The sequence below is a fragment of the Plectropomus leopardus genome, chromosome 17 (assembly GCF_026936395.1).
Source record: "Plectropomus leopardus strain MGB_pleo_1.0 chromosome 17, ASM2693639v1, whole genome shotgun sequence".
NCBI lineage: Eukaryota > Metazoa > Chordata > Actinopteri > Perciformes > Serranidae > Plectropomus > Plectropomus leopardus.
Window position 1 is genome coordinate 20,459,577 of NC_142192.1, and position 27,532 is coordinate 20,487,108.

At 37.2% G+C, this 27,532-nt stretch overlaps 1 protein-coding gene across 11 annotated transcripts in view; it reads left to right on the forward strand.

Annotated features, from left to right (window-relative positions):
* The window catches only part of thrb (thyroid hormone receptor beta), a 137,638-nt gene that overhangs the window by 92,524 nt on the left and 17,582 nt on the right, over positions 1-27,532 (forward strand). For 7 of the 11 annotated variants that reach the window (XM_042506649.2, XM_088090097.1, XM_088090100.1 and 4 more), the window contains 2 exons: positions 9,844-9,912; positions 11,914-11,964. In XM_042506649.2, coding sequence (XP_042362583.1) covers positions 9,906-9,912; positions 11,914-11,964 — 58 coding nt within the window. In that variant the 5' untranslated portion in view covers positions 9,844-9,905. Of the gene's footprint in view, positions 1-9,843; positions 9,913-11,913; positions 11,965-26,951; positions 27,511-27,532 lie in introns of those variants that run through there. The other 4 variants (XM_088090098.1, XM_088090099.1, XM_088090091.1 and 1 more) reach the window with 3 other exon arrangements.

The following is a 27,532-nucleotide window of genomic DNA, read 5'->3' on the forward strand; positions in this document are numbered from 1 at the left end:
TTTCCACCTAACAACATATTATTTGAAAGTGTATACTACATTTGAATATTTGCTACTTTTTACCTTGCACAATAATTGGTTGTGGCAGAGGTAGACCACCAACACCACCATCAATGAAATATTTGACTGAGAAAAATACAACTGATATAACTGCTTCAAATCTCCGTTGGTAAGGGCTGTCTTACGGCAAGGTAAAGCGTTGAAGGTATTCTCAATATAGTTTATACTTAATCTGATATTAAATTTTTCTGGTGGTCCTTTTTTTAGGCATTTAAAACAAATCAATAAAGGCACAGTTTGCTGATGCTGATGTTTTCTACCCGGAAGTTATAGTAAATAAACATTGTGATTTGGCCTATACTCTCTTTAAAAAAAAAAAAATATATATATATATATATATGTATATATATATATATGTATATATATGTATATGTGTGTGTGTGTGTGTGTGTGTGTGTGTGTGTGTGTGTGTGTGTGTATGTGTATGTATGTATATATATGTGCGTGTGTGTGTGTGTGTGTGTGTGTGTGTATATATATATATATACACATATACATATATATTTAATTGTAAGGTGTGTGTAATTATGTCATTTAAAAGTCTAGTGATGGAATTGGTGTGTAAAATTTGAATGAAGGTATCAAAACTTGCTTGCCAAATGCATTTTACATACTAGTAGGCAGTAAAAAATGTCATAGCTTTAACAAACAACATCAAAACATGAACGTCCTGTTTCTATTCCTGTTTGTGATATTATGCACAGACAACAAAATGCTTTTAATTCGTGTCAGGAATGGGCGAGGCACTAATGTAAAGAGGGCGGGCTGGTAAGTTTACATTTCTTTGTTATATTGTCATGTTTGTTTTGTGGGTTGCAGCGGTGCACTGTACATAGTGTTCTTGCACCTCTCGTCATGCAGGATGTGGTAGCTGTTGTGGTGGAGAATTGTGTATACTGGTGTAAAGAGGGAAGTGCTCAACTCTCTCTGCTTCACAATGCCGCTCTGTTTACAAACGCATAGCACACACCCACAAACTCATGAGTGAAAGTGACCTCTTAGTACGGTCTGCTGACTGTTAAACCTGCAAAAGGAAAAGGGAGGGTGAATATGGTTCAACTTTTTGCCTGCAGATAAAAAAGGTTTTGATTTAGCTCGAATCTGTGTGTAACTGCCAGCTCAAACTGGTAAGCTGCCGTCAGCACAATCTGAAACATCACAGCTTTGGCGACCCCCTGAGTCTCCTCAGTAAAAGTGTTTTACATCATCAGTGTCAAGGACAGTTCAGGCCAAACTGAGTCACAGATTTCTTGAGACAATGCCATATGAGTGACTCACTGAGTGTTTTGCCTTCTCTCAGACTTTGACCCTGCTGGCTCCCCATAAATTCTCTCTGTCATCCAAGTCGGATCAAAGAAATAACAAACAGCCGACAACTGTGCTTTGAATTTCAAAAACAAACATCTGTTAATTATAAAAAGTGGAGAAAAATGCCAGCGAGGTATATTATTTAACCCTTTAAAACCTGGATCACCACTTTTCTTGTGCTGCATTCAGACGCCTTTGTCAAGCTATTTAACCCTGTGAGACCTTTGCAATTGATTTGATTGATTTTCAAAAATATGGGTGAAAAAGGCAATGACCAAAATAGTTTTTAAAAAGTGGGAAGGATTATAGAGAATTATCCAAAAGAGTGAAAAAATGTCCAGAAAACTTTACTATATATATATATATATATATATATATATATATATATATATATATATATATATATATATATATATGTATATAGACAACACAAACAAACTAGCTAGTTAAACACTCTATATACTGTAGGTTGAGTGAGATATGACTCATGGCTCTGCGTCAACTCCACGAAAGCCAGCCAAATTGTCTTAGTCAGATATTAAAATAATATTTAACATCCAACGGTCGGTTGGGAGTAGTTGCCCTCCCCTCCTCTTATTTAAACCGAAGTAGCAGCCAGTCCTCGTCACTCAGCCTGTGCTTGCGCTCTTTGTGTAAGTTCCACAGATGTATAAAGAGACGTGACGATGCCAATCAATCTTGCTGCTAATCTGTGTAAAGCAGAGACATATTTTATTATGATTCCCTGTTTAATAAATAAATGCCTCAAGGGTTTTTCACCTACTCATTATGTTAATAACACGTAACTCAGAGTCATCACCTATGATTTTCCTTTTATTGTTCAATACAAAGAAAAGGAATTGCTGCAAGGATGAGGAAATTATCAGTGTGTGTGTATGTGAAGTGACATTGGGCCTCGCGCAAAAGAACATTTTGTATGTTTTTCTAAACCTCGTATATATATATTTTTTTTGTGAGGCTTGTTTGTGTTCAACAAACTCCTTTAACTGGACAAATGTGTTGTAAACCATTTGTGAGATTTGCTTATTTGCATAACCAACGTCCTCCAAATGAGCTGCCTGTTCTGTTCTGAAAGGTTACGAAAGAGTACAAAGAAGAATTCCACAGTGCTTTACACAATCATAACAAACTTAGCCTTATCAGTAGTCCTATTAGAGAACTCCAAACTAAAAAATACCGGTGCAGCCGTCAATGACATCCAAGCAGGGCAGAGATCAACATGAAGTCAGATGATGAAAAGATGGAGGAAAAAATCTTTGAAGAAGTTTATCGTGTAGAATTTCAAACAGTCCAAAAAGTCAACATTTTAAATGTTGAAAAATGGCTAACTATCGTAAGGTTGGGGTTTGGGGTCATGGTCAGGAGTAGGGAAGAAGTTTTTGGTCGTAATCAGGTCTATTTGATTTTGAGTGGAGGAATCGGCTCATGGTAAAACCCTCCTGAACATCTGCATAAAAAAAAAGTGAGTACGCATCAGCAGGCGCAGGGCGAGCAGCCTATCTGCAGCACACCAAACAGCATAGGAGAAACACTGATTTTTAACTTGAAAATGCTTTATTCAGGGTTTTTATTGGGTTTAATCACCTGGTTCAGTTGTTTTAAGAAGGTATAGATCTTTGCAGATAATTCGGCTCCCAGTAAAAACCTCATGAACAATGAGAACTAAAGGAATTATAACAGGAAAAGCTGGTTACAATCTGCAATTCTTATCGCTAGACGCCATTTAATCTCCCTACATCTTACACACTTGACCTTTAAGCTTGTCTGAAAATGTGAAAGTCTCTGAATTGGTTTAAATACCAATTATACTTCTTTACATACAGCACTATTGTATATGTCAGGTACTTTTTTAACTTGTACGTGCTGTGGATGAAGCTTGTTAATGTAACGTATGCAGCTGACAATGTTAGCAGCAGTACTATGTGCCTGAAGCTGTATAAATAAAGGCAGCAGTATCTGGTTGAGATGTTGAAGCAAGGCCAGCTGGAATGCTGCAGCATGTTAGCTCATGCACCTACATACGCGAATACCATGACACATAACTTTCACAGTCAGAGTCAACATTCAGACTAAAGTTTAGATTGCTTAGCATCATAGCTCAGCACTTTCTCATCAAGAAAAAATGCGGGTTTTTTCAGGACTCCATTCGGGCTCCTGGCTGTTCCAGGAAAGTCAAGGGTAAAAAATCAATATGTGCACATACAGTACAAGCAGAGAAAATGTGAGACACACCACAGCTCCTCGCCTCGAGCACTGCTACTGTGTTTTCAAAGCCGGGGAGGGAACCCTGGAGGGTTCTGTAAATTTGACAGATTCTGTTTGTGTGCAGTTGAAAAGAGAAGAAATGAGAGTTTTTCTGCACAATAACCTTGGTTTAGCTTTCTCTGTCCTCGGTATAATCGCTCAAAATGTACATTGTTGCCACCATGCTCTGCAAAACACCAGCCCATGGGATAAGAAATAAACTTTGGAATTATCAGTGCAAATTAGTTTTTGCCATAGTTTTTCCAACTTCAGATCAGCTGTATAAAAGCTGGCATCAACACAAATTTGCATCTCAAAAGAAAATATGAGCAAACAAAGAGAAAACCACAGATTCAAATGGTGGAGTTATCTAGCTGCCGAGCCAAAGTCACATAGAGTTGTTTTCTAAAGGATTAAAAAATCAGTTGGGGCAAGCAGGAGAGTGGAGAAAGCCAGAGCCCGATGAAAAGGGAAAGGGTGGACTGGGGCAGCTAATTTACGCCTGCGGTGGAAGTCCATTATTGTCACTTTTGTTTATTTGGGACACTAATGTGCAGAAATGGCAATTAGAGAGCCACAAAAAGCACTCAGCTGTATGATTTTTCCCCCCTCCAAAATAAATTGCCATCTGTGAACCTCCCATCGGACGGGATCGTGTCCCAAAATGCCTCCCTGTGAGCACCTATAGTAGGTGTGACTGTACGATGCTTTACCTCATACTCATGTTTCCATGGATGTGTTTTTTTTTTTTTTTTAAATTTTAAAATAAGGTGCTCTTGTAATAAGCTTCTACAGAAGCAAAAACACCAACAAAATACAAATTAGGTGTGAAAAGGTATTTTTTGATGGTTCAGTAAGTAAAAAGCACGTTTGTATTCTCCATCGTGTCTGCGGGCTGATTGGCAGTTGGAGAGCTGCCAAAGCCTGGACAGGCATGAAACCTTCCTGGTTGAATTGTCAGTGTTCTTCCATCAAAGGATAAAAAAACATTTGAAACATAAGGAGAGAAGCCAACTACTCCCGAAGCAGTTTTTTCATAAGAAAATATTTACCTAACTTAACCTCTTTCATTCCACCCGTGCCTGCTCAACACATTCTCACTCCCAACTCGTCACATACTGGGTTTCCCTGCTAGACTCATTTTTCTTTTTTTCAGGGAAGACAAGGGATCTTTAAGGGATGACAGCAGGCCAACAGTATATGCCACAAAAAAGTGATATATATCATCTGACAGCAGAGAACCTGAAGATTAATTTGAGATGTAGCTAAGCACTGATTATACTTGTGGAAAGTAGATGCTGCATTGGTAAGTTTGTATCAGTTCACTTTTAAATTCAGCAACGGTGACAAAATGCTTTGTCCCAACAAGGACGCTTTATGAATTTACTTATGAATCTCCCTCTCATGTCCCACAAATTGCAAGAAATTAGTTAAAGGTGACAAGACATTTGCCTAAAAATACTAGATTTGAAAAGGGGAGGATTATTTTTTTTAAAAAAATCCCAAAGTAAGGGAAATGGGAAATGTCAAAAAAGTATATTTATGATTAAAATAATTTTATATTTAAAATTATGTTACAGAAAATAAAAAATAATAAAGTATGTTAAATAGATTTTTATCATTGTTTTCAGCACATATTTGGTCTTTTTTTTTTTTTTTTGGCTTATTTTTAGGTAAATTTCTTGTACCTTCCTGTCTAATTTTGGCTCATGTCATGTTAAGTTGCTTGTTGCCTTCTCCCCCATGTTTCTGAACAAAATCAAACCAATTTGCTCAGGTTTCAAAAGGTCAAAATGGAGGAGGAGAAGGTTTATTATTTTTAAGATTATTTGATAAAATGTCTGTTATTCTCTGGGTTTAACAATGGGAACCACATTTGGAAGCCAATATTAAAAAGTCAATCTTTTTTTTTTTTTGTCAGTATCTGGTGCAACTTTGTGCCAACTGCTTTCCTCCAGTCTGCTTGCTCAGTCAGTGGACTAGATATGATGTTATTGATAAAATATTCCCATGAGGAGTTTCCCTTTTCTCAGTATCTGCTGGGTCTTGTTACCTCAGCGCTCTACTGCAACCTATAATCGTTTATGTCTTTGTACGTACATTATCATCTTTTTTTTTGTTTGTTTGTTTTTTATCTTTTTCCTTCCATCTGTCTTCATATGTTTCCAGCCAGACAGTCTTTGGGCATCTATCTGTTTTGTCTGTGTCCTCATTAGAGCTTTGTTGTATGCCTGTTGTATGGATGAACCAGCTTTCAGGCTTTCCCAGCTGTTGTCTGGATATTAAATGCTCTCTAGGGTGAAAAGCAGCAAAGCGGCGAGTTTCCTGTAATGCTTTTCAAGCCAGCTGTTCTTCTAGTGCAAAGAAATTATGAAAGCTGTAATTCTTTCTGCAGGATTTTTGTTTTTTTAACTTGTTGACAGTGAGATTTTGAAAACACATGTAGGCTGAGTCACAAAATGGCTGTGTTGGCTCGGTCAGCTGAGGACGTACTATGAGGTTGTTTCACGTTTGTGTCTTTGGATTGGTGCAGAGGTGCAAAGCATTTTTATTGCTTTCTCTGTGCAGCCATGATTTGGACTTCTTATCTGAAAAGGTCTGCAGTTCTGTGTATGGAGACCCTCTTATTGTAACAGTTCAGCCTTTGAAACTTAAATCGACATAACTTTCTTGTGCTGCACTCAGACGCCTTTCACAGCCTTTGTTTTTGTCCTTAACCTTCATTTTATTTTATCCATCTATCTATTTATCTGCCTGGGGGGGGTAATTTTTAGGTAATTTGTTACGTTTTTTTTTTTACTTTTGACAATTTTTTTTGCAAAATTTTAGGTCATTTCATCTTAAGTAACAAAATGCCTTCTTCCCATGTTTTTGAAAGAAATCTCACAAATTTGGTCAGATTTCAAAGTGTTAAATATGACTTGTTAAAGGTTGAAATGCTTTTAAAAGGACATTAAACATCAAGAAGTTACAGCAAGAAAGCATCACAACCCAACAGGGTTACAACTTAATGGTTAGACTGTATTTTTTTTAAAAATTTGTATTAGATTCTTTATTTTGTATTATTTTTTTGGGTTATGATTCTAACTAGTTCGAACATGATGAAAGATGCAGACAATCTGGATTATTGTAGAAGCCGCAGCACTCAAGGAAAAGCCTTGGAGCTAGCCTGGAGAGACTTTCAGTTTCTCAAATGATGTAATTGAAAGTGTAAGCATTGTGTAACTGGACTAGAAAATTTTAGAATAGGGATTGAATTTTAAAGTGACAGTCCAGCATTTTTGAGTCTATGTTCTTTTAATGCTGGGTCATACGAGGATGTTTGCATCAATCTTATTTCTGTGCATCAAGTGCAGAAATCACTGAGACTCAGGACTCCATATGTCACTCTGTACGTTCTTTTTTGATAGGGTGTGTCTTGAAAGGTATTTTGGGGATCTCACAGAGTTCTGCTTTCTGTCTGGAATGACAAGATGTTTGTCAGGGGCAAAACCTATGTTTAAATTAAACATTTCCGTAAACTGTACCATACCCACTGCTGCGCTCCTCCTCTTTGCTGCCATGTACTGTATGTTAAGTCTGTGGAAACATTGGTTTCGCTCTACAACCTTTTTATAATTGCGAGACATTGGTGGGATCACAAGAACACCTTTGAGGGCACAACCCGCAGGTAAAACATAGAACTTTTTATATTTTTTTCTCCTAAGGCTGCGTTTAGATCGACAGCAACACTGCATAAAAAAACAGAGCCTCCTCATTCATGTATTCATGTGAATGGAGTCGGTTTGTTAACACAGAGGTGTCCAAACAAAAAATGCATGATTTTCCCAAACAGGCACAACTTATCATCCAGTAAAACCGTTGTCATGGCCAATTTTATACCTGTTAGTGCACATCTCAGGTAGATTACTTTGCAACCTGAATGCTGAATTATTACTGTTTATCTTACAACTGACAATGACAATGACAAAAGATAAAGTAATTATCTCTGTGAGTCTGAATTCCCACTCAGGTTTGCATGGAGGATGCTGTGCAGAGAGCACTTATGGGTTTACAATCTGGTTAACCCAGTTTAGCATAACAAAAGTGCTATATGCAGCCTCTGGAACTCAGCTGGAACTGTTTTAAAGGGCTGTCTCTATTTTTTTTACATGACACCATGTTCTCATCCTAAATCACCACATATTGCCACCTTGCAGCGACAGTGCCGCTACCGTGATGTCAACACAAGCACATGGTGGAGTTGCACTGCAGGTGGATATGTTTAAGCAACATGGCAACCAATGCTGGGACATCAACAAACAAACATGCTGGCATAATTTGGTTAGGATTAGGGGAAGGAGGCATATGGTAAGGTGTAGGAAAAAAATAACATTACATTAACACGAGAAGCGACATGCCTCCCTCGCTCTCAACCTCCCTATAGGCACACTCAGGCTCCTTAAATCACGCTGTTACTGGTAATGTTTCAACCTGACGCTGTCCTGTGGCCTTTAATGTGGACGTGACAGGGTCCGTTCAGCCACATTCTCAACTGACACTAACTGTGTGCGTATCAGGTGGTCGTGGCAGATGCCGTCTGTCCATCCAGTGGCGTAAATTAACAGCAACTGGTTCTATCCAGCCACTTTCCAACATGAACAGGGTTACTTTAAAGAAGAAAAATCCCATTGGCTTTTTGGTGAGGGAACCAGGACGATGCTAACTTCTGTGTCAGCCCACAGAAATCCCTGCTGCACTCGATTGTGGCGCTGATTGCTTCCCCTTCTGGTGGACTTGTTTTCTGTCTCTATGGCTTATAATGTCCACCCAACAAGTGGCTACAATTGTCGCCCTTCAGTTGCTAAATTGGTAACTCTTTTTAAAGGTTGTTGCACTGGATGTCCAAGGTGACTCCACAGCAGCTATCAAATGGACCTGGAGGTGAGATTGTTTTGTAAACTGCATTATATATTGTACTGTCTGCTCTTCCACCTCTTGTCTTATTGAGAAGCCAAGTCTAGTTGAAGTAGAGGAGGTAAATCCAACTTAACCAGTTTTACCCAAAACTGTTGAGACTCAGTGGACAGAAATGTCAATGCACATTGGCACCAATGGAAAGGATCAGAAACCCAAATAATGTTGGGATCATGTTGTCACCAGGGCTAAAAATCAAATCCATCACATATTGCAAAAGTCATGTAATTTCACAGTCATATTTTCCAGCTCTGGAAAAGTCATGGAATAGGTAGAAATCATTGAAAGTTTTGGGAAATTCATGGAATATTTGTTGTTTGTACACTAATCTTCCATGGATAACCTTCCACGTTATGTAAGTATTAGCAAATTTATATCCGGCAGCTGTCGACATAACATCGCTCTAAAATTATGTTTGAATAGAGTTTGAATCTGATTTGTTTGAAACCCAATGGAGGTGTGACAAGTAGAAAAACAAAAGTGAATAAGGGTCCTTGAAAAGTTATGGAAAAGTTTTAAAATTTTGTCCATGAAAATGTGTGGGACACCTGTAGTGTGCATATAATTATACTCAGTGTGTATGTGCAAATGTTGCAGATCAGATGTTCCACGTATGCAACTCCAGTGATGAATATGTGTGCATGCATGTGTGTGTTTTTCTGATTAACTACTGCAGATCTCTGCAAAACCTTGAAACTTTGCTCTGCTTTGCCTCAACTGTCTAATTTAAAATGAACACATGCTGCTATGAAAATAGCATTTTATGCTTTTGATGTGTGTGCTCCTTTGTTACAAGTGTGTGACACAGGAAATAATAACAATCAAGCCACGGGAATAAAAAGTCTGGTTATTCCTTTCTAAACAATGTTACGTCTTATGTAAACTGGGCTTCCATGTCTGACCACCAGGTGTCACCCATAACCAGGGCCATAACATCTGAACAATCTGTGTACAAGATTCCCTTTGATAAACTCACATCAGTAGCTGCATCCTTGAATCTCCCATGAGATGCAAACAGAGGCATCAAACACCTTCTTTGACCAGTTTTATCAAGCTGAAGAGGCTGATTACATACAGCGGCACTCTTTTCTCTTCACACACAATTTAAGTTGTTTGTTGAAATGACACAGCAGGGAGGACAAGCTGTGAGCACAAAACACCTTTATTTTAACATTTAGATTGAAGTGTTGTTATCGTCAGCTATTATATAAGTAATGCACTCAGTGATTGATGGTTTCTTGGCTCTGTGTTCAGCTAGGTACCCAGATGTCTGAGGAGGCTCTGAGGATGACGTCTTGGCCTTGAACCCCACCAGTATGTCAGGTAATGTGTGTGGCCTGATCACTCCAACATACACGCACAGCCTCATACCCCCACATTTCATCCAAATAAGATTTACAGAGTTTTTCTGATAATTGATATTTAAACCAATATTAATTAAATCTAAACTCGACCTTTCATGTCAAAAACAAGTACGTATTCCATGTTTCAAACTAACAAAGAGATCATAATGAGGCATTAAAACTGAGCTGCGAACATATCTTAATTCTTAATGACTCTAAATACTGTTGTTTTAACTTAAGCCTTGAAACTTGCATGCATTTTAATAAAGAAGAAAAAAGGAAAGTTGGAATTTTAATTAGACTCTCTGCACATGATCAGTAGCAGAACCACTTTGCGCAAATGTGAGTCATTCTCTCTCTGTGAACAGAGTGAAGAGGTCTTACGTTGTGTCCACTAAAATCATGTTTTTGCTGGGGGGAAAGATCTGGTTTTCATTAACCTCTCACTAGAGACATATACACATAACATGTAACATAAAAACAAAAATCTAACGTCATTTTAAGTCAACATTGACACACAGCCATGTCAAAATACTTTTTTTTTCCTGGGTTTTAAGAGTGACGCAAAGCCAAGTCAAATAAACTAACATGTCTGGTAATATTGGGAAGACATGTTGATTCAGAGCAGCCTTAATAGCAAAGTCAATCTTGCGGTATTGATTAGTGGTTGCCATTGGTTCTGGTGCACCGCTTCTGGTGCTCATTAGATCGTTTATTATTTGAACCGAGAAACCGCTTTTGCATGTCACAATGCCAGACACATCAGGCAGCTCGGTGAAGGGGGCTTATTCTTAGGACCCTGGCAAACCTCAAGATTGTTTTCAGTACAAAAAAAGTTTGAAAATGTATAGTTCTATGACAACTGAGAAAAAACCCAGTCTGCTGAGGAAGATCAAAAGCTTCAGACCAAATCAAGTAACTGGACAAAGTCAGCTGCTGCTGCCAAGATCAAGAGTAAACTATCAAGCTCGACTTCCTCTCTGATCTTGTCTGTCAGTCGCCTTCCATGCACAACCAATGAGATCACAGCCATCCATGGTGTAACATGAAAGTGGTGGACAAAAAGCAACTTTTCTGCACAGAAGATAATTCCAGCTTTACACAGCGTATGGGGACTTGTACCACTGATCATGTGTAGAGGGCCTTCTCACTGGTTAGTGATGAGCTGTCCTCATCAGCAGAAGAGTTTACTGTAAGATGCCCTTTAACAGTGTCTAACAGCAAGAAAGGGAACATAAAATTCAGATAAAAGTTTTTTTTGTTAAATCAATCTTGTCCTTTTAAAAGAATAGTCAAAAACAATCTAGTCTGCTCTCAGAATTAGAGTCGAACACATCGTTTTACTAATTAGAAATGCTTAATCCTTTAACTGCCTGATGATTTGTGAGTTAAAATGTCTCAGTTAAAAGAAAGTGTTTTACTTCTTTTCCAAACTCATAGCTATTCATTACAATTCTAGTCAATGCACGTTGGAAAAGTAGATTTGCTTGCATAAAAAGCAGGATAAGAACATATTAAACCTCCTGCCTCGTTATGTAAAAAAGTACGTGTTGCTGTCTACAGACAGGATGTCCCGTACGCTGAACAGACAGTCTGTGCCGCTCTGTGCATTTATTTACTCAGCACAGATAGTGTACAGGGCGAATTGGCCATCACGTGTGGATTTAGCCGGTCCCGCCGACCTCGCTGACCCACCACATATGCTATCGACCTCAGCGTGGCGACCAGACACGGGCTTACATGTATCACATGAGGAAATGAACCTGATCCCCCTCACTCACTGTAACACCAGAGCGACAACAACAACACACAGTGACAAAGTGATGTTTCTGATGCTTCATTCACAATAACCTGTTGTTTTATCAGATTGTTGATTCCTTTGATTTGATGTGAGAAGCAGAGGAGCGTCAGTCTACCTCTCTCACCTGTTTCACTGAGCAAGTAGCTTTTTTTGTAAAAGTGCCTCTCCCATCTATTTTAGAGCCAGCAGAAAATTGCTCCCCCCGCTGGAAAGATGAGGCCATTCAAAATGGTAATATTTATCCTCCCTCTCAGCACTGCTTTTCCTCCTTTCTGTCAGTCTGGGTGACCTTTGGAGCACTCATAAAAACTGTAGAGCTTTCCACTGAAATCTGAGGATCTGCTTCAGACTTTAACCTGCTTCAGATTTTGCTCTAACTGCTGTGAAAGGCCTTGAATGACTCGCTGTTTTCTGTTTAGATGTGATAACTTGGGTAAGTAAGTGATTAATAGGAATTTGGGGGGGGTTCAGTTTGTACACTTTGAATTAATTAATCTGAATTAAATACCAAGCTGGAGTCAGGGTATTGTAGTCAGGGTAAAAAAAAAGAAAAACTCAGCTCAACATGCAAAAATGGAAATGTCCCTACAGAGAAGTATACATACATTAAGAATAAAGTCCAGTAATGAATGAATAATGAATTTAAATGTGCTGGGGAATTATCAACACAAACATCTGAAGTAACTTCAATTAAAGTCAACAGCTGTCTCTGGTTTCAGCATATTAGTATCAAATTACATAGTTCTTTTCCAGGACTGGATATATGACTGACATTTCTGTCAAAGTCATGATTTGGGAACAACATGGTAACGAACAAATTGCAAAAGACTGCAACTCATCCAGCATGGTGTGGTCTTCATGAAAAAGCCAAAAGATGGTTTTCATTTGCTAATTTTCATAACGAGATCACTGACATTAAATCAAAAGGAAACATGAGACATGGAGATATGATCAACTCAGAGACATATTTAATCACATTAACAAGTAAGTGTGAATATAATATGTGTTTGCCTCATATAACATATGTATACTGATCAGAAATGTAAACACTTGTCTTATTGTTGAGATAAAACCTATAATGCTTTTCTATATCCAAAAATGCTAATCTCCATCAAATTTTGGTCATAAATTTGTTAAAATCTGTGTAAGTGAGCACTCCTTCTCCAAGATAATCCATCCACCTGACAGGTGTGGCATATCAAGATGCTGATTAACCCTTTGAAACCTGAGCAAATTGGCTTGATTTCTTTCAAAAATAGTAAATATTCTCTAATAATTTTCATATTTTTAAAATTAAAATATGGAGAGGGCAACTGCTCCTGTGGACATTACTGCATTCAGTCGTGACATCTCATGCATTGTGTTGTCAAGGTGCTCACTATCACAGATTTAAACACATTTTTGGATAACATTTGAAAGAAATAAGCCTTCACGTGCGTAGAATAAAGGATTAGATATTTTATTTCAACTTGTGAAAAATGGGAGCAAAAACAAAACAAGTCAAATCAGGTTCATCCTTTAAATGAACAAAGTCAAAAATGCAGCACGCATTAAACCAAACAAGGTTCTAGAAATGCACATTTTGGAGAGATAAACCAAATTTTAAAATGTTTGCCATTAAAATGTTTTAATGAAAAATACTTAAAAATGCAAGTGTGTGCACCTGTGCACTGTAACATGTTATAAGCCTATAGTGTATATAGTCAACTTAAAAGATAATATGAGAGAGGGAAATTAAGCTAAACCTCAGAGCTATCCCTCTGGGCTGAATGACTGATTGAAAAAGCATCACAACTTACGAAGCACAAATAGGTCTGTGAGCATGCAGAAGAAACTTCTCACTTCCCCTATATCTCTATTTTCCTCAGTCTGACCCAAAACTGTCACTTAAGGTTCCCACAGAGTTTCTCATACAACTGCAGGACAATAAGAATGATTGCCAACAGTATTCCTAACATTGTATTGAAATGCACAATCCAGTCACAAGAATAAATGTTGTACATTTCTGCAAACCACGGATATGTAACATCTGTACATTATCAAACTGTATTTGTCTTTATGTTACAGCAACACCGTGGTTAATGTGTGGTTAGGTATACGCACAAAAACCACTTGGTAATGGTTCGCAAAATATCATGTTTTGGCTTAAAATACCAGGTTTTGGTGCCACAGTCACAGCATGAAATGCAGCAATATCTCACTCAAAAACACCCCAATTTGGTGCCACATATTCTGCTGGAAATGCCACACATGTCTCATTAAAAATGACCTAGTTTAGGTGGTAAAGTCGCTGCTGGAGATGTTTCACTACCTCACAAAACAATCTGTTTTGTTGGCAGTTGCCACTGTAAATTCAACAGATGTCGTGCAAAATAAAAGCTCTGTTGGTACAAATGTCGCTTGAAATGCTGCTGATGTCTTGCAAAAAAGACCCCGTTTGGATGCCACAATTGTTATTGGAAATACCGTAGATGTCTTGTAATACAACACGCAGTTTTGATGCCATGAATTGCCTGTCTCACAAAAAAAGACCCAGTTTTGGTGGCACAGACGCTGCTGGAAATGCCACATTGCACCAAAACTAGCCAGTTTTGTTGTTTGTTGCTCTCAAAGAATGGTCTGCAGTCATTCAGGTGTCAGGCCATTCACCATCCCCTCCACCCTCCAGCAACAAAGTCAGCTCCTATTAAGTAGTATACATGTAGTAAAACCGCTTCACTTTAGAAACCCAGATACAAATACATATACAAATATACAAATGTACTGTATCCATGGTTTGCAGAAACATACAATGCCAACATTATCTGTAGGTGACTGGACTGTAAGTGCAGCACAGTCTGTCAGACAAAGTGTCTAGCCTGGCAGGTGTGTAATTCTCTACACTGATTGCTGCTGCAGTCAAGGACACTTTTCATGGGGGTCTGGGCTGTTGAAAATATGCAACATTCATCCCTGGTCCTCTGTGATGACTGCTCACACAAAAGAATGACTTTTAAATTGTCTCAGTACAATGTGAACTGCCTTGATTCAAATTTTACAGCTCACATTTGTTGAGATTAGAGGGTCATATGAAGTACTTTTTCATGTAAGGACATGTCTGGTGCACACTGGGAGAATTTTCTGAACACTTTCCTTTTTTTTTTTTTACGCTGTTCATTATAACTTCTCCCTCATGTCCTTTTAATAAGTAAAGCAAACACACTGACTTGGATGTGACATTGTGGTAATAGCATTGTTAATCAATGTCAAAAAAGCCAATAGCCTTTGACTTTATTCAAGTGTTTGTCCCTCACACCAGAGAATATCTGTCAGTCAAATGGTGTTTGCTACACTGTATGCTTATTGCTTTTCCTGCTTAACATGTTGAGCATCATTCATATTGCTAGGAAAGAGCGACTAGACAAAGCCAGATTTGCTTGGAAAAAAGAAATTGCTCAGGGCACGTGTGCACCAGCAGCTCTGTGTGTAGCAGTAGATGGTGCCAATATCTTACTAATACTGAGTTTAGGCTGCATATGTATTTGAATGAGAATCTTGCACATCTCCAGGAGCAACGGTGTGGTAACTCTTAAGCGTTTAGCACAGCAAAGGATTTTAGTGAACTGCTTTGGTTTGAATCAGTGTAAACAAGGAACGCATCATTGCAAGAGAAAAATGATTTGATTTGAAAATATGAATGAAGTTGTAAGTTTAATCGGCTGTCTGGCAGCTTTAGTTTCACTGTCACAGATGTCTTTATAAGCTTATAGATGACTCGTAAGGCTTCTTCACTTCTGAGGTTCTTTGAAGACTAATGATTTCTGCTTTAAAATGTCATTTTATTATTTAGTGCCAAAATAAAAATGTTCTGACATTTTCTGGCATAATGTAGGTCTGTGGAAAAAAAAATGCAGATATATTTTTAAAATAATTTCATCTTGGGAGATGAGGTTCAATTTTTGCGTAAATTAGTGTCTTGCTTTTATCCTTTTTTTCAACAAAAGCTAATTTTAAAGGGATAGTTCACCCAAAAATCTAAAATACATTTTTACCTCTGTTACTATTTATTAATCTAGATTGTTTTGGAGAGAGTTGCAGAGTGTTGGAGAGATGTCTGCCTTCTCTCCAGTAAAATGGAACTAGATGGCAGTCAGCTTGTGGTGCTCAAATCACCCAAAAATACGTTTTAAAAAACTCACCAACAATGTCTTTTTCCAGAACTCATGACCCGGTTACTCAAGATGATCCACAGACTTTGCTGTGAGCTGTTTCATATAGGAACTATGTTTTTTTTTTAACTGAACTACATGCATCAACTGTATCACAGAAAAAAGGAGGGAGGAGAAGGAAGTGTGCATCTACTCATGGACAAGATGCTCACGCAATGTAAACACTAATGGCAACCTCCTTCGCTTTGCTGTAATGTTAGCGAGCAGAGTGGTCCTAAGCTAGCTGTAGATGATGATGATTCCTGAAAAGAGACAATGTATTTTTTGACACACTGAGCACCACAAACCAAGTGCCACAGTTACATTATGTTGGAGAGAAGGCAGACTTCTCTACACTTGATATCTCCAACACTCTGCAACTCACACAAACAATCTAGACTGATAAACAGTACGACAGGGATGAGGAAAAATATGCACTTTCGATTTTAGTGAACTGCCCCTTTAAGTTTTTTTGCCTTTTTGAAAATGTCTTTGAAAAAGAAAAATCCAGTCCTCAGACATTTATGAGACTGTGCGTAAGCCCAATTTAGTACTTACACCTGGTTTTCTCAGCTTGTCTACGTAATATCTGTCAGTCAATTTATTTGTCATGAAATCAAATGCAATTTCTCTGAAATAAAGCGATGTTACTATGATATGACATGGTCAGCAATTGTCCAGTGACAACAGAGTTAGCAGTCTGAATCCTGTCTGCTCTGGTTAACACAGACACCATAGCATTAGTGAGCATATGTATCTTCATGGGAATGAACCGTGCTGTATAAATCCAGTTTTCTTGCTGGTTTCTTGCCGATCATTGTTCATGGAGCAGCTGGCATTTGTCTCTCGATGACATCATCTCCTCAGTCTGTCTCTCAGCTGTTCAGCTAGATGAGACACCGAGCTGTGCAATGTTACTGCGGAGGTTGCTGTTTTTCTCCAAAACTTGTATTTGGTGTTGTCTTTCTTTGTGTCGTGTCCTGAATTTAGATTTTCATACGTTTTCTGATTCAAGTCAGTTTTACGTATGTGACCTAATATCACTGAAATGTTCAGCATTAGACACCCTCTGTTGTTAAACCCTAGCAACAGAAATGGCGTGATTCTCTCAGTTTTGTGTTGGTGCTTAAGTTTAAATTTGATGTGTCTCATGGGAAATCTGGTTCAATAATGTTTGCCTCCAGAAATCTGTGCTGTGATGATTCACTCATTAGATCCGTGTCTCAGCAGTGGCTTGTCTGCAGACTTCTTAATGAGGTCAACAAAGGGAACAAAAGCAGCTCTGACGAATTGTTCATGACAACGCCCACACGCGTCCATAGTTGGTAAAACAAAAAAAAACAAAAAAAAAAAACTTTTATAATTTGCTGAAACCATTTAGAACAGAAATCACAGGATAGATTCTTCATCTTTGTATATTCTTTGTCACTGCAAACATTTTTTAAAACACATATAGCAAATATAAAGAAGTGGCTTGCTGCACACACACACAGACACACACATAAATATGTTCTGTACTAAGTTAGAAACTTTGAATATTTTTAAAACAATTTCTGCGAGAAGCATGTGTCATGTTACTGTATTTGGCTCGTCTAGATGGAAATCAGAACACAGAAATCGACACAAATGCTGTCATTGTGTCACAATACAGAGAAAATAATGACAATCCCATTTTGCATATAATATGATGCTACAAAATTCATGATGAATATACACCAATATATAATAGACACATCAAAGTTATATGCAAGAACTTCAGACAAATGAGAAATTTATCTCCAAATTGTACACAAGGTAGAAAATTAGATTAAATAAGAAAAAAAATTGTATTCACAAATAAAATTTCAAGATGAACCTTAAAGAAAATGAAATGATAAAAAATGACCTGAAATGAAAACACCCTATGATGCACCGTAAAAAAAAAAAAAAGAGTAGAGTCAGGAGGATATCATCCAAGCATATTTAAACTGGTGCTGGGCAACGCATCACGATTACATCAGTATCATGATATGAGACTATTATCTCAGGACTACCTTTTCCTGGTTTTGAAAGGCTGCATAACTGTAAAGTGATGTTATTTTCTGAACCTACCAGACTTTTCTAGCTGTTTTATTTTTCGCCTTTAAGCACTAATTAATTATTACCACATTACTGAAGATAACTTCTCAAGAAAAATCATTGCAGAAATAATTGGTGAAAGCACCAAAAGTCAACCCTACAATATGGCCATGCTTTTTATATCAAAGTATTCGGTCAAAAGTATTGTTATTTTTAAACGCTATTATTTTACGTTACAAAACAGTTTTGTTATCACGACCCCTTTTGAGCATGACATGACTGATACCGCTGGATTCCTTAGGTCTTAGAAAAATACGTTAATTTTACTTTTTACATCCAGTTTCAGTGTTTTTTGTACAATATCTGTGCATTGCACTATATGTTCAATTAAAGGAAATTATTGTAGTTAAGGCAAACGGGGTAGTCGTCAGTAGATCTATGGTTGTGCAACTAAAACACTTGGTTGAGGTTAGTTAAAGATGGTGGTAGTGACTGATAAAAAAAAAGGCAAGTGTTGTTTTCAGGTCCTTAAGAGGACATGAAAGTCAGACATACAACACATCCATGGACCATCTTGAGCTCCAGACTCTTCCACATGTAAAGGACTCGTGTCTTCCTGCCTTGGCTCTGAACATTGACGTTGTATGTGAATCGTTAGGTGTGGAATCCAACACGGAGGTCAAACCGTCACGTTCGGGATCTGTAGGAGACAGAGTGAGAGCATATTAAATGAAGTTACATGAAGAACAGTATCCAAAATAGATTGCTGCCCTTCATTTTAAGGTGCCGGATAATCCTCTCAAACTTTAACCTTCAACAATAGAAGCCTTCTGTCGTTCCCCTGAGCTTACCCTGAACTTTAAGGGGAAAGGTTCAACAACCTCCTCAGGTAACGCAGAGTAGCCGGGGACATCTGGCACAGGGCATCATGTCAATTAAGGGCCCGGGGTGAAAGAGATTCCTCACATCCAAAAATTGTTCATGACCGGCTGTGAACCCCCTTAGGCCGAAAGTAATCAATCAGGGAGGGAATATATCTCTGCAAAAACCCGCTGCAGGGCCACTGTAGTGAGGTGCCATCCGCAGAGAAACCATGTCCCTGTTTGCATTGCAAGGAGAGATAATTTGGAGGTCTATTGTTATCTAAAATAGGAGGGCCGTGTTATTTACCTCAGCCGTTTGTCAGGAATACCTGGAATCAGGAGAGGAGCCATTAGTATTCTGTGGAGTACTTATACTTATTCAGCATAATTTAACAAAGGACGCATGAAATATTCCTGCAGACATATGATTCCAACACGTGTTTATTAAAGGGAGGTTAAAGACAAAAAGTGGAAAAAAGACAGTCTGGGTAAGTAGAGATATATTTAAATTGTTTAAATTATTTTGAAATGTACAGGCTTTTTTTAATGTTCTAAAAGTGATGAGTTATTTCTAAAAAATATTGAATGTGATAGTCATTCATTAATCTTCAGTGTTTCGTCTATACCGTTAAATCTTGAATCCAGCTCCACCTCCCTGACTTGTTTCCCATAGCTTCCAATTGTGTAATGTCTAATGACAATAGGTACTCAATGTCACTGTAAACAAATTGCTTTAATTTGCAGTATTTCAAAGGAAAAATAGAAAGTATAAAAATCCCTCATTCAGATAATTGCAATAAGTCATTTTTAATTCATAAATACCTTGTTAAATAGTTGTGTTCAAGTCAGTTTTACTTGACTCTTTGCGTCTGTCACTTTTTTATAATAAAATAAAGTTAAATACTTTTACACTGCACAGCATAACCATAACTATAACCATACACAACCACAGATTTGATTAAAATAAAAAAGATTTGGAAAAACATACATATAATATACTTATTTAAATTTTAAAAAATACTATAAAAATAAATACTAATAATAAAAAAAATGATGATATTATTTTAGTGTGTGTGTGTATATATATATATATATATATATATATAAATTAAAATATATGACAAAATGAAGAAAAAAACTTACGGAGAGACCGTCAAAAATAAAAAAAATAAATTAAAAAAAAAAACCATAAACCCCGAGACAGGCGTAGGCGTTAATACTGTCTGCTCAGACAACAGATTGTTACGGTATTGACAGGCGTTAAACTCTGTCTGACGAACGCTTAACAGTTTGTCGAGAGTCGAAACTCCAAACAAGATTAGTCCATGGTAAGGACATCACCTCATCAAAAAGTTAAACTGGTATCAAGCCCTCTTTGCAAGCAGATTTGCCTCATAGGGCCTGTCTCTTACCAGCTGCTGCATGTTGATCACATCTACTTGTCACACACTCACACTTATTACATGAATGGGGCTGGTAATCCCATGGTAAGCCTTTTAATTGTTCATTTAGACAGATTCTGTAAAATTAAGCATTTATCATTAATTTTGTCCAGTTTGTGCAATTCTGGTTAAAAGAAAATGTAGTGGATTTTTTTGAATTTCAAATTAAGTTACACGCTACTCGTGGAAATAGTCCAGTCATTATTGCAGCCAGTTTAAAAGGAATATGTGACTCAGTTATGTTTCTAAAACATTAATTCTTGTGCCAGTCATTTTAAACACCATATAACTTCTCCCCAAAATTGAAAAGAAATGGAATATTATGTTAATTTTACACATTTGTTCCTATTAAAAGGTAGAATAGTTCAGTCTTTACATTCATTGTTGACTTGTCATCATTGTTTTTTTTTATTATTGCTAGTTATTGTTTGCATATAGTCTTTTTAGCATTTCACTGGACATATTGTTTGAGCATCTGGCAAATGAAAACTTAAATCGCGATAATGAGCCACACACAGTACAACATGTGTTGTCTTACATTTCATTCCAGCAGTGTCTGTCTGTGTTTAACATCTCGAGGCTTAACCAGCTGACCTCTCCATCGCACCTGTCTTTAATGAAGCGCTTATCAAGTTTTAGAGCTTAGAACAGGTTCAAATAAACAACGATATCAGACTTCAGCTCTTTCCAGGAACTGTTAGTCTACACAGAGACGTAAATGTCGGTTGAAAAACAGAGACAAGCTTTTAATGCTCTGAGGAATCATGGACTGTAACTGACAAACCACAATAAAAAGAAAAGAAAAACTATAAGTGCTAGTGTAATGTAAAATAAATGATTCTCTCTGTTACTAATTACAGTTTTACACAAAAAGATCATGATCACTACAAGTTCACTTCAATAAAAGTTGCAAATGTTTGTTGCTCATTTTATTCAGTTCGTTTCTATATTGTGCACTTCCCACTCCTCATCATGACATCTAATATTGAGCTGTAGTTAGAATTTTAATTCTAAATATTTAGATATCCAAAGGTTGGCATTGTAGCTTTCAGCAAACCAAGGATATGTTGAATTTAAATGTTTCATATGTAGTGGATATGTTTGTTTGTTCGTTTCTTTTTTCAATTTTTATGTAGTGACTATGCTAAAGATAACAAGTGGTTAGATATAGATATAAGCACCAAAATCACAGGGTAAGGGTCAGGAAAATATCATGTTTTGGCTTAAAATAGGGTAAGGGGTTAGGGGGTCGTTGCCACAAACACTGAAAATTTGTTGTTTAAAAAAAATACCTGGTTTTGTTGCAACAAACATGGCTGGGAATGTCCCGACGTATTCCTAAAATGACCCGCTTCTGTTGTTTTTGTGGTCTGCTGCTGTCTGCTGTAGACGTCTCAGCTCGGTTGCCCATCGTCCCCCACCGCCCCTCCTCCTTATTAGGAACTCAGCGCATAAAAATGTCATCTGGACAACGTCACTTTAGAAACGTGAAACTTACAAATGTAACATATATGTGGTTGAAACATAGACTACAATGCCAACATTTTATTCTGGCAACCGGGCTGAAATATTAATGTAGATTTATCTGCTATTTGTAATAACTTCTTAACTAGTAATTGAATTATTACTTTTGGAAATATCCACTTTTTGTAGCTGCACTATTAATTACTATAAATATTTGTGAATATATTGTAACTAAGTGATTCTTCAGAGAAGACATTTGAAATTTCAGATATCAAAAGACATTTAACATTTAGGAAGTTTTTGAGATAGAGGGTTAGAGTTAGGGTTGGGGTTGGGATGACCAAAGTAAGACCAAAGACAAAATCATTAGTAGGACCCGATGGCCACCAGGCTTTTTATATTCAATGTTATCTTAAATCTTGTACAATATATCTTGATTTTTTTTAATTCAATTTTAAAGTTAGTTATTCATACTGTATGCACATATCCAAAATGAAGCTATTAAATATCCATGCACTTTGATGAATGTAAGCTGAAAATCTAATAAAAATTGAAAATAAAAATGAAATGATAGAAATGTATTTTCCGCAGACACACAAAAAAAAGTTACTGAACTAAAGAAATCAGGTTTGAGTAACTGAACGGTTGCACATGAAGATGCCTTTATTAAAGTGATGTGATTATTTATCTTAACACATTCACTGCTTTGTTGCTGTTAAAGTCAAGTTTCTCCAGTTATTAAATGTCAGCACTGTTGACGTATAAAATCCAGAGATTCGCGACTACAGATTGTGTTCTCAAAAACAGGGCTGTAATCACCTATTTAACATTTAACAACAATTTTAGAGCTTTTTGAAGCAAAAATGTTGCATCAGGGGTTTTTAAAGTTTTAAGGACTTGGAGCCTGCATATGATTGAGGGCAGCACAGGAAAAGTGATCTTACTTTGACTTTTTAATGACATATTATATAATGACTTCTTTATTAAACTTGTATTTCATTCTAGTTTCCACTTGTAATACGTTTGAAAGTAATTCAATAGAGAGGCAATACACTGGTTGACACTGATTGTACCTCACAGCAGTCGAGCTTCGGCTGCTGCTGGGATACGGCAACACTACAAACAAACCACACGCTGAACTGCGGCACAGCGTAATACTAGAACCAGTAGGAATAAAAATAGTAATGACAATTTGCTATATTTATTTATGATTCTGATCTCATTTGCTAATGTGATTGATTGACTGATTGATTATTTTGGATGGGGGATGTAGTTGTCTTTTTTAGCATAGCAACTTTTTAAAAATATATTTTATCATATGTTGGGGGGACATTTTTATTCATATTTGAATATTGGAGGGGGATGCCCACCCACCAATTAATATTATAATTACTGCCCTGCTCAGAAGGTTAATTTTGGTAAACTTTGTTAAACTTTTGTGATATCCTGTTCAAAAAACACGTTTCCTAATATTCAATATGTAGAGTATATTTTGGTCATTGACATAATGTACATATTTATGCCTAAATGGGAGAAAATTGAAGTTTACAGTTATCGATATTTGAAATTTAAGTGACAAACACATTAGGCGCTTAATTTGCCAGTCGTTAAAATTACCTCGCAAACTAGTAATTACAGACAGCACATGTGAACAAGTCTTAAAGATTGCAGTGAGTCTAACAATATTGCCTCGCTAAGGTGATAAAACAAAAATATGTTAACACTTTAGAAAAGCAGGACATGTGGTGCAGTTGCTTTTGGTTGGGTTGAATCTTGGAAAAAATCAAATGAAAGGTTGGGATACGTGTACTATTCAGTCTGCTATTACACCGTTTCTATGAACTGAACAGGCAAGCTTTTGGCAAGATGTGAAAACTTCATTTCTCTATTTTAGCGTCTGTTTAAAAAACTGAGGGTTAGAATATATTGAATAGAATATATATAATAAAGTCGTCTAAGTAATATTGTGGTTCAAAATAAAACCACCTCAATAGGCAATGGTGCTTTTTATAATGGCCCGTAGCCCTCAGTTTTAATAGAGCTGTCAGGCCCATCTCAGCCTTTAATATGCACGCTCCACACAACATAAACGCTGTCATTCAGATCATCTTGTGCTCCGCAACTAATGAGATTAAGCAGCCTATGCTCCACAGTCAGACTTGTCACTTCAACATGAGTCAGATGGTATGTTTAAGTCGCCTTAAGTGTCATATTATATCTGTACGCATAATCAGTTTGTCAGGCTTTTAGTTTCAGGGTTTGCTGCATTACAGGATTATCAGCACCCGTGCTGAAAATGAACTAAATGGCTGTGGAGAAAAATAAACATCTGGGCAAAATATACAGTTTGTTTTTTATAATAATAAGGGGAAATACACACAGTAATATTTGTCAAAACTGGGTTACTCCATGTTCATTTCTCTGAGTAACTACATTATTAAATAGCAGGATGGTTAAAACAAAAAAAAACATCCGCTAAAATGCAAAGAAACTGTCGGTCAGAGGTCAACAATATGTGAAACATTAATTTTTAAGACTTTTTTTTTTAAATACATGAAAATGTTTAGAGGCAGCAAAACACTTTGGGGTTATTTTGGTATGCTTTAAAGTTGTTGGTTTTTTTGGTTTCGTGTATGAGAACAGTGATTAAAAACCTTGGCAGGAGGAAAATGTTTACTACAGTTTCACTGTATACCTAGTGATATAGCATTACCAAGTTGGGTATTACCACTGTATATATAGATAGATCATATCAAAGCAATGTTGTGAAATACGATCAAGCTCTTGTTTTTGTGGTCAAAAGTCCACAAGAACCCTGATTATCCGTATTTCTTCATAATCCTGCACAGTGCCGTATTGATTGTGTCTTTTCTGAAAGACGTGATGGGAAGCGTGCAGACTGGCTGCATTTCAGAGAGTTCATATAAGTACAAGCAGCAGGGATTTTAAAGCCAAAACTGCACGCATCTTTGCTCAGACTTCACCATGTGTTCACGTTTTGTGTTGGTGGGTTAGGGGTTCATGTTGCTGCTCCAATAACCAGCAAGACATTCCGTGTTCTGGTATTTGATCGTCTTAAGAAGATCGCAGGCAATTGCGTGATCAAATCTGGCCCACTCTGTTTCTTAAAGGAGCTTTACAAAAGACCGCAGGAGCGAAAAGTTACTCTAACTGTGGTGTAGTTTGTCTAAAATGTAAAATGAAATGCAGGTGTTAAGATAAACTTTACAACTGACCACCATTACTTTTGGATTCCTTGATAAGTAGACAGCATCAGACGAGACCTCTGCTGGACATTAATAAATATTTATTAATAATTATTCCTTAGTATATTGTTATTTCTTTGCTTCTCTGTGATCAGTTTGGGGCTGTCTCCGTAAAGCTGGAAAAAAGAGTTTCATCTTAATAAGACTCAAATTACAGTGTTTATTAAATGTTGGGACCCAACATTGTTTCACAGTATTATTTTTTATTTGTCACCAATATGATTTTACATACATCTTGGTACTTGTACATAAGTGGAGGCATGTTCAGTTTGTTTATTTTCCCTAATGTATCTTAAAAATGTAGATACTGAACGATGCAGTTAGTCTGTAAATCAGACGGAGCTATAATGGACTACCTATGAACCACAAGTCCCTTCAATAAATATGCTTAGCAAATCTCCTCCAACAGTACAAATATTAGACTTTGTGTAATATTGTCTGTAGTTTTCAAATATTTTTTTACATCACAGTATAAGTGCAATCTTTGCCCAGAATAACAGCATTGACTAATTCCATTGAATAAATATCAGCTATTAAAATGTCAAACAAAGTACTTCTGCAAATGGAAAGTGAAAGCAATGATATAAATTATTTTTAACAATAATCACAATCAACAGGCAAGATGAATACGTTTGGTTCAGTACTAACTGCAGTATTATCCATACCTTCAAGTTAACAGTAAATACACACAATTGGAAGCTTCTCCTTTTTGTTTCTGTTAGATTTTTGTGTGTTTGTATTTGTGTTTTTTTCAGTAACTTCATTTCTTAGATCCCCTTTACAGAGCAACCTGTGATGGGGACATATGACGAAACATTATTGAAAAGGGCATTATGAATCCCAACAGATACGCATCCTCGCCATAAGGCTTATCCCATATTTATTGAGCAAGAAGCCTAATCAATATGGCTGAGAATAATAATCAATAGCATGAGTATGGCCGAGTGTCCAGGATAATAGGTGTATTATCTGAAACAGATCACGCAATGTGACACTCAGTGTGTCGCTCACATGTCTTACACTGTGGGGAAACGGTATTGATTCTTTTTAAAATTATAGCATTTATTTTGTAAGATTTCAACATCAAAGGTACAGTAACAGTCGATTAATGAAGTATGTCTGAAGTATAGAAAAGACTTAACTTTATTGTTTTTTTTGTGGGCTTTGTTTGTTGTTTTTTTATTGTTTTTTTATTGTAATTCTTAAAATAAAAGTAGAACTTTAATTTTATATAGCATTAGTGCGTACAGCTGGACATAGGCCATTTACATGTTTGGTATTAAAATAATAATTTATTCTCTCAAATTTCTCAGTTATCTAAATTCAGTTTACTTTTTATTCTGGTCTTTATCATTTATTTGGAAAAAAAAGTGTTTTTTATTCTCAATAAGTTGCATTCTTTCCAGCAGTTAAATGCAAGGTACAGTCTTAATGATGGAAAGTCAGGGTTATGTGTGTAAAATACAAAACCCTTCTTAAAATCTGTGTGTGTCATAACATTCACTAAATAGCTGGCAGGAATAATTATATGGCACTGACCTAAGCGAGCTTATTTACGGATTCTGTTTAAAATACCCACAGGATAAGTTAAGGGGTTAATACACAAAGGTTAAAGGTTAAGGGGTCAGGAAAGGTATTAGGGTGATGAGAACTTCTAATTCTTACATGATATGAGAACCCTCGTCAAAAAGATTTTAAAGATAAGTCCGAGTTTTCTTGGAAGTTTTCTCCGCTTTCTTTGGAATTGTTTTCTAGTCGGTGTTGTTAGATGTAGGTGCAACACGCGAGGTCTTAATCTGTGACATCGCCACTGTCTGTGGCACATTGAGGATTTGTGGAGTGTAAGATTAGAGCTCTACGTCGTCATAAATCTCTGCTTCCCAATTCGGCCGTGTTGTGGCGGGTGGGGCAGTTGCTAGGTGCAGTCTGTGGTCTGTGGACTTGGTGGATGAAACGTTTGTGCGTCTACGTAGGGTCAGCCTCTATAAAGTTTTTTTCCAAACCAAGAAACTTCTGATAGTCACATTCACATGGCTTGATGCTTTTTCTTGGACCTGACTTATTGTTTTTGGATCCTGCGAAGAATTTTCTTTTTGGAGAATGGGAAGTTGTCGGAATTGAAACAGAACTTTTTATGGTTCTCTGCTGTGGCTCTCCATGATGAACTACTGCATACCAGACATGTACGAGATGCCTCACACTGGGGTGGGAGGCTACACGGTGCAGGGCGGCGGGGAACACTGCATGTACCCGGGTGAGGGACCCGGGTACGGACACTGTGACCCCCAGCCGCTGCATCATCCACCCTGCATGGAGCAGGCTTGGCCGCCCAGCCAGCACTACTCTTGCTCATACGCTGGTGGACCTCCTGTTTTTAAGAGCGAGTTTTGCAGCATGGAGATTCCTCTCAGTCATTACCAACATCAGCCTGAGTATTTCTCTGAGTTCAAACCTGACTTCTCACACCTGCAGTGGATGCAGGGGGTGCACAAGAAAGGTATGACATCCAGATTGGGATT